This window comes from Arvicanthis niloticus, chromosome 1, assembly GCF_011762505.2.
Source record: "Arvicanthis niloticus isolate mArvNil1 chromosome 1, mArvNil1.pat.X, whole genome shotgun sequence".
Taxonomy (NCBI): Eukaryota; Metazoa; Chordata; class Mammalia; order Rodentia; family Muridae; genus Arvicanthis; species Arvicanthis niloticus.
The window spans coordinates 74012956-74021728 of NC_047658.1; the positions used below are offsets into that span (position 1 = coordinate 74012956).

The 8773-nt window shown below is 35.2% G+C and overlaps 1 protein-coding gene across 1 annotated transcript; it reads left to right on the forward strand.

Annotated features, from left to right (window-relative positions):
• Positions 1 to 2361: 2361 nt before the first annotated feature.
• Positions 2362 to 8402, forward strand: LOC117720795 (olfactory receptor 52E5-like). Its single transcript, XM_034519460.2, has 2 exons — positions 2362 to 2454; positions 6640 to 8402. Exon 2 carries the CDS (start codon positions 6782 to 6784, stop codon positions 7721 to 7723), a length of 942 nt encoding a protein of 313 aa, XP_034375351.1. The 5' UTR covers positions 2362 to 2454; positions 6640 to 6781; the 3' UTR covers positions 7724 to 8402.
• Positions 8403 to 8773: the final 371 nt, after the last annotated feature.

The following is an 8773-nucleotide window of genomic DNA, read 5'->3' on the forward strand; positions in this document are numbered from 1 at the left end:
ATAGTTGATTTGACCATTAAGTATCCATACAGTTCAAATGGCACACAAGATTTGTTTATTTATCTTATATTCATCAAGAATCAAGTTACTGTACTGTTGAACCTCTAACATGAGCGCAGGTAGATCATTGGCTTGGCAAATGCATATTGCTGACATCTAGTGGTCAAAAGAATATGTATCTTGATAAAATAAACTAGCGAGCTTTTCAATGTGCTCTCTTTAGTAATTTAGTTTACATATTTATGCATTAATGTATGAGCTCACTGCATTCTGAGAAAAGCCATGTGGACTGTATATTGTCATTTTTATCACTCACGAAAATCTATAAGAAAAATGATAAGACCCAAAAATATGAGAAGGGCCTTTGGCTTTGAATTACTGGAAGTGGATTTAAATTGCCTGACTCCAAAGTATTAATTACAGAAACTGGATGCTTAAAAATTAATAATAATGGCAATTTGTTATTTGCTAAACAACTTTTTTTGTTAGAACAGGGCAAGCAAAACGAAACTATACTTTTCTGTTGTGCTTTGTTTCATATATACATCAAGCAGGCCATGAATAAATACATGAATAAATAAGTAAGTAAGTAAATAAATAAATAAATAGTTACTTCATAGACAAGAAGAAAAGAACCCCTTCTCATTTTGGCATTTTTGGCTATCTCATACAGAATAATTATAACATAGCTAGGTACAACCCAGAAATGCACAGAAACGTACTGGAAGGCTTGCAGTAAGATTTTGCTGCTCTTTTCCTTTCCTTTTGTTTTTGTTTGTTTGTTTTTGTTTTTGTTTCTGGTTGGTTGGTTGTTTTTGTTTAGTTTTTTGTTTTTCAAGACAAGGTTTCTTTATTGTAGCCCTGGCTGTCCTGGAACACACTATGTAGACCAGGCTGGCCTCGAACTCACAGATCCTGTCTGCCTCTGCCTCCAGAGTGCTGGGATTAAAGTTGCCACCACTGCCTTGTTTGTTTGCTTGCTTGTTTGTTTTAGCAAGACTTTTTTTTCTTTTGAGATTACAATGAACACAGTCATGTCAGAAAAGGAACAGAGAACATTCTGAAGGTTGATTTGGTTACTGTTGGCCATTAAAAACAGTTGACCTCTAGCAATATGTACAGAATATAAAATTTAAATAAAAATACGAATGAAATGTTCTTTTAAATACCTTTTAGAAAGCAAAGTCTTGAAAGGTATTTTGTTTTGTTTTGTGGTTTGTTTTTTGTTTTTGTTTTTGTTTTTCTGTTTTTTTCTGCCTTGCTGTAAATTCACTCTGTATTTTTTTTGATGAGGCCAGCACTGCTCTGTGAGGGTGGAACCATTCAGGGAATGACATAAAAGGGACAGAAAGAATGCAAAGGACAAGGTATGGCCACGCAGTTAGGATCTCACAGCAACTGAAGTTGTCTACACTGGGCTTGTCATTAGTCAGTGACTGGGGAGAGGTGTATGGGTCCTTACCACTCCCTGATGAACTATTGACTACTGAAGGGAAAGTACAGACATTGTCGTGAGTTGTGTACCCACCAGGCTCCAGTGATCCCAGAGTTACACAGACAGCTTGGTTAGAGCTCAGTGGGTCACAAAACGAAACAAAAGACATGAATGTGAAAAAAAGACTTGTATGGAGGAAGAGGGGTTTCACAGGGGTGGAAGGAAGATAAAAGAGGGTAGAGGATCAGTGTCAACAGAATATACTACATACATGTGTGATATTTTCAAAGAGCTAATATGATAAAATTATAATTAAAAATCATGTCATGTTCTTAAACTATACTTTATCTTGGCATAAAATGTCTACTATATTTAGTTTTTTAATTAATATGTAGAATTAAGGGCACCAAATGCTCACAAAATACATGCAGTTTTATATGTGTGTGTCTAAGTATGTATGTATCTGTGTGTGTGTGTGTGTGTGTGTGTGTATGTGTGTGTCTGTGTGTCTGTGTCTGTGTTTGTGTCTGTCTGTGTCTGTCTATATCCAGATTTGGAAATAAATAAGAATCATCTTTCTCTCTTTAATTTTATAAGTTTCAGAGATGACTTAGTGAAAATGCTGGGGTTTTCCTACCATGTTCCTTTCCTGCCTTTATTGTTTCTCTGTCAAAAGTGACATCATTGCCTAGCACCATAGTGAGATTTGTAGTATTATTGTGAAGCCATCATCCCTCTGAGCAGCTAGCCTCCTGGGACATGTTCAGGGAAGAGTGCTCCCTGGTGATGTACGGATAACTGTACAGATCATTGACCCAGAAATAGAAAAAAGATCTGCCCTCAGAGATGTGGGAATTTTCTGTTCTGTGCCTAGGTCTTCATCAGGAGAAGGCTCTCCCCTGATAATTAGAGGTCTTCTTTTAACTCCCTGACTCTGGTTATTGAGAACTTGGACCCATACAGATTGCAATCTATGGCATCCAATTCCTCACAAATGACTTCTCAGATATTGGTCAAAGGTGGGTAAGTTCCAGTAATGCTGATAGAAGGGTCTCCAAACACTAATGAGCTCCAGAGAGTCAGCCAGTGACCGTAGACTCTGTTGATAGATATCAAGGTGAACAGCAGGGGTGGAGGGTCAATCTGACAATAATTGGGATTCATCACTGAAAATCAGACACCAGTACCCACAGTGACAAGAAAATAAAACAGTTTCAATATATGCAGGAGTGTGTGTACAATCAGGAGTACATGAACAAAGAATAGTATGTTGGATACATAAAAAAGAAATATTCATGAAAAGAGATCAGCTGGCATAGATGGTGTCTTTTCCTTCTTATACATTTCCATTTGTCTTTTGAGGTGAGGCCAAATAACCAATTAGTCATGATGGCAGAAGAAAGCAATTTGACGGCCAAAATAGGGAGATAAGTAATGTTAGTGGCAAATTCAAGCTTACTTTAAGACGTATCAAATTACTTTAAAACTTTAACAAAACTTTACAATTCTCTAGATATAGTATTTCAGAAAATACAATTCATATAATAAGTACAGTCTGAAGTTTAAAAAGAATAATCATTAAATTAAAATTTACATACCGAGGAAAATTGGGATTGAAAAGCACAAGAAATCACATCAATATAAAAGTAAATTTAAAGACTTTTACTTATTTTACTTATTTTTTGCAGATGTACATTTTTTTTATTTTTTCATTTAGTTGTTGTTGTTGTTTTGGTTTGTTCATTTGGTTTTGGTTTTTAAGTAGACTGCTTATATCATGGAAAGTTTTTCTTTCTCCCTCAACTTGTTAGTTTTGCTGGGTGTGTAAAATTAGGTTGATATCAGTGATCTCTTAGAATTTGAAGTACTTTATACTAGGGTCTGCTGGCTTTTTAAATTTTTTCATTAAGAAATCAGCCATTATTCTGGTAGGTTTTCTCTTTTTGTGATGTGGGGTGTGTGTGTGTGTGTGTGTGTGTGTGTGTGTGTGTGTGTGTGTATTTTTCTGCTTTCAATACTCTTTCTTTGTTCTGTATACTTGGTACTTTAAGTATCATATGCGATGAGAAGTTTCTTTGGGCTTATCTATTTGTGGTTTTGTGTGTTTCTTGTATCTGTATAGATTTGTCTTTCCTTAATATATAGACATTTACTTCTATAATCCTATTGAATAACTGGTCTACATCATGAACCTAGGATTCTTCTTCATCTATATCTATGATACAAAGCTTTGGTCTTTTCACAGTGTACAAAAGTTCCTGCATGTTTCTTTTGTGTGTTTTTGAAATTTTTTATATTTTTTCCTGTAGCAATTCAATTTTTCTATGTTACCTTCAAGTTCTGATACTCTGCCTTCTCTTTGATCCAATCTATTTAAAATCATTCCTCTGAATTTTCTAATTGATTTATCAATTTTTTCAGTCCCATTTCCATTTCAACTTGAATTCTCTTAAACATTTCCATGTACTGAATTTAGTTTTCAAATCCCAAATTGTCTTCATTATTTCATTCAATATTTATTTTTGTTTTCCTGTACATCAAATATTTATTGTTTTTATTTTTATGTTCATTGAGATGTTTGTTTGCGTCTTCTTCAAATGTCCTGAATTTTGATGATGTGTATCATTGCTGCTTCAAACTATATGCATTGATAGTCATACAGGTAATTATCATTGGAAACCATTTCTTTAAGACTGACAGGTTTATGAGGAGAAATACTGTCATAACTTTTCATAATGTTTGCATTTTTGTTATATGACCTGGACATGTGACCTTCTTTAGTTATATGTCTGATGTGAGATCTAGGCTGTCTTCGCTAATTGAACAGTATCTAACTGTAGCACATGGCATCCTCAGACTCATGATCCTCCTGCTTAAGCTTCCTAAGTGTTGAAGTTTGTGTACATACCAGCCCACTAATCCCATGACATTGTTTATCTCACCAACTTTAGACACATGGTAAATGAGTTAGCTCTGTTCTTTGATTTTTCTGTCAATAAAATTCTTTCTGTAGCTTTCTCATTAATACAACCAATATTATCATAACATATAGCCCCTGTGTTTTAAACATAGCAGAATTTAGACAATTGTGTTCCACCATTGAAAGCAAGTAGTACATTGGCACTGGTCTTTCTAGAAGTTGTAGACTGATGGAAACATGAAAATAAAACTCCAAGTCAAACAATTCTGTAACAGTTCAGATTAACAATATTGGTCAGTAAATGTCATTAACAATAAAATGTAAATCAGAAACCTATAAAAATAAGGAAAATACACATTAAGATATACATTAAAATATGAAATATATCCAGCATTTAAAAAACAGATTCCACATGCTGTGGTTGGCAAAATAATTTAAATGAAGAAAAATTCATTCAATATTTTCATATCTTAGAAACTGGAAATGTACTATATATTAATAGAGATTTAAAAAGCATTACATAAGAAATAATAAAAATTGAAAAGCAGAAAATGGAGAGTGGATAAAAAGAGATACTTTTAGGAAATATCTCTCCTCTTCCTTATCTCAATGATGAGGATGATGATGATGGTGATGAGGATGATGATGGTGATTATTAGAGTTACTAAAATTACATTTAGGACTGAGTAAGCACACCACAAATATATAAGTTCTAGCTTTCAGAACATCCCTGTGTGTTACCCCAATCATGGAATCAGTATTGTTACCCCTAGTTTATATATTTTAAAAATCGTTACAACTATTGACTGATATATAACATATATACAGTATTTATAATATAAATTTATGTATGTGGATAGATAGGTAGACAGTCTTACCTGATCTTCATTTACCACCTTTATAAATGGGGACAGAGATGCCAATCTCAGATCTGTTTTGATATTTAAATAATACTTATAAACACGAAGGAATTTCCTTAAATGCCACCTAGACATCTTTTTCTTTAAAAAAACCAATGTGAAGTATTATTCTTTTTAGTGAAAAGTAAAATTAAAAGAACTCTTTGGCCTATTATGTACTGAGGTAAAGGCTAGGGATGAGTACAAAGAGAAATCTAATGAAGGGTCAGTGAGTGTGAATGCTACTGAGACTGAGTTTGATGTGAACAAATCACGAAATAGATAATTATAACATATATTTGGAAATAATTCCATACTAAAAGGAAAATGGGATATAATATAGGCACATGTCAATCTAAATGAGATATATCACCATATTTCTAAAGCAGCTTTTAAAGACTATATTATAGCCACCAAATTAGAATACATTGTACTCAAAGCAACATCAAGACAACACAACCACTGCACTGCTGTAGCGACATCATTGTCTGGACCTAACAAGTCTGGTCAATGTGTGGCTACTACCTATGACCCAGAGTCTAGCATAAAATTCACGCTCTGTAGTTAACAGTTAAGTAACAGGATGATTTTCTCACACACATTACCTAATCATGTTACAAGTGATGACTCAGACCAGAAAACAAGGCAATTGATGAATTCAGTTTTGGGAGTCAGCTAGCCCATAATTAAATATCACCACATGCTACCTCTGAAAAAACTAGATATAGCACTAACACAAAGGAAGCCGGTAACTTCTCATCATATTGCTCCATCTTTCAAAGACCATGAATCATAAAAGTTCTGAAATAAATTTGTGAGTAGTGCTGTTTGTGCAATGATTGTAATATTAAGGCAGGATTTTACATTTCTAAGAGGGGGCATTGTTTTATGAAATTATGTATTAGTCTCCAGTTGTTTCTAAATTCCTAATTTTATTCCATAGTCTAATTCCAAACCATTGTCTATCTCACCTACACCCTCTTTACTCCACTCTCACATAAAATTTATCTTCTGCTTTGCATGAAATGTATCATTCCCCTCAACAACTTGTTAAGTCATCATCTCCTAATTCCAGTCCAGTTATGTGGTATATGTTGTACACTGTACATGTATACACATACGTACACACACAAACCTACACATATATTGGGGGTGGAGGGAGAGAAGGAGAGACTCCATATTGGTCATATACATTATATTCTGATTAGCTAGTGTAATTATCAGTAAATAGTTGCTAAATTAATGTATATAAGTCCTTCCTTAGAGACTGAAGAGATAAAAGACAGAAGTACATGTTTGTTGCAAATTTGAAAGTTTTCCAAATGGTTTTCTATAAGTATGAGGCAAATTTTTCAAAGTTAAAGTATTTCCTATTCCCTCTGCAGGTGTCATGTGCTGTTTTATGGGATTAAAGAATGGATTTTCTGCTTCTGAAAGAATTACACAACACACTATGAAAGAAGCTAGGGTCTCTCAATGGAAGCCAGTAAACTGCAAGAAATACATCTGTAATCAGTTCACACCAACATGCTTCATTGCAACAAGACACAGTTCCACCCTTCCTCCTTCCTCCTAATAGGGATCCCAGGGCTGGAAGATTTGCACATGTGGATCGGCTTTCCCTTCTTCGCAGTGTATCTAATAGCTGTCTTGGGAAACATCATCATCTTATTTGTGATCCAAACAGAACACAGCCTCCACCAACCTATGTTCTACTTCTTGGCCATGTTGGCATGCACTGATTTGGGCTTATCAACAGCCACCATCCCCAAGATGCTGGGAATTTTCTGGTTCAATCTCAGGGAGATTGAGTTTGGAGCCTGCGTCACTCAGATGTACACCATCCATATGTGCACCGGCCTGGAATCTGTGGTACTGACAGTTATGGCCATAGATCGCTATATTGCTATATGTAACCCACTGAGATATAGCATGATTCTCACAAACAAGGTGATAGCTATTCTGGGTGTAATCATCATAGTCAGGACTTTGGTGTTTGTGACTCCATTTATATTTCTGATCTTGAGGTTGCCTTTCTGTGGTGTCCGGATTGTCCCACATACCTACTGTGAACACATGGGTTTGGCAAAGTTAGCATGTGCCAATATCAGGGTCAATGTTATTTATGGATTGGTTGCTTTCTCGGTGGGATACATTGATCTATCTGTGATTGGATTTTCCTACATCCGGATTCTCCAAGCAGTCTTCCACCTTCCGTCCTGGGATGCTCGGTTTAAGGCACTTAGCACATGTGGCTCCCATGTCAGTGTCATGTTGGCCTTTTACCTACCAGCTCTCTTCTCATTCATGACACACCGCTTTGGCCACAATATCCCTCACTACATCCACATACTTCTTGCCAACCTGTATGTGGTGGTTCCTCCTGCCCTAAACCCTGTTATTTATGGAGTCAGGACAAAACAGATACGGGAGAGAGTACTAAGAATGCTTAACCCTAAAATGCACTGAAATTTAGTTCCAAGATCTTCCATAACAGTCCAATAAGAAAATAATGATGTAACATTAGAAACACATTCTGTCAAATTTCCACAAGACAGCAAGTGAACAATAAATTCTGGGAAAACAAATTGCTCACTTCCCCTCACTATCGCCATAAAAGCCAACCCATTACATGACTCTCCATCATTCATAAGTTAGTACACATCATCCAAAGGTATTACATAAAGATTCCAAAATCTTGTCTCTAGTCCAACTGATGGGAGGTACAACAGCACCCCCCCCCTTTAAGCCCATGACAGCATAAAATTCCTAGAGGGAGAAAAGAGGGTTGGAAAAAGCTGGTGCCCACTAACTACCTTGAATGGTATCTTCCCACACATGTCAGAGCCAAAGTTATAGTGATAAAAATGGCATGGAATATTATCTAAACCAGGAATACAGTGGCAAAAGATAAACTAAATGTCATAAAATGTATATTCATTTAACCTCAAGTCTGACCTTTTCTGGAAGTTTGACCTGAAAACTACAATAGAAGTCTTTGAAGGCAGGTGTGACTCTGAAATCCATGTTCCTGTGAAGCTGGAACACATCTAGTCCCATCTTAAGCTACACAAGATGAGTGTGTTCCAGACCAGCTACACAATGAGCTCCTGGCTCTCAAAAAATATAAGAAAAAGAAAGAAAGAAAGAAAGAAAGAAAGAAAGAAAGAAAGAAAGAAAGAAAGAAAGAAAGGACAAAAAAAACCTAGAAAAAACTTTTTGAGCTTCAATATTCCTCCCCACAAAATGTTTTAAAAAACAACAAAAAATTAATTTGATTCTATGAACTCAAAAACACCATGAAAATGTTTGAATCTTATTGAACTTTAAAACATTTGGAATTCTGCATACTTAACATAGTATGCCTGCTTTTCTTGGTTATGTAGATTTATTCTTTTAATCATATTTTTGTTTATTCTTTGAACATTTTAAGCATATGTACAATGTACCTTAATCATATTCATCCTTTACCCTTGCCCTCCAACATGTCTCCTTTCCAATTTCATTTTCTTTTTTTTT

Excerpts from the sequence above, each read along its gene's own strand:
- LOC117720795 (XM_034519460.2), top strand. The coding sequence starts at position 6,782 with ATGCTTCATTGCAACAAGACACAGTTCCACCCTTCCTCCTTCCTCCTA.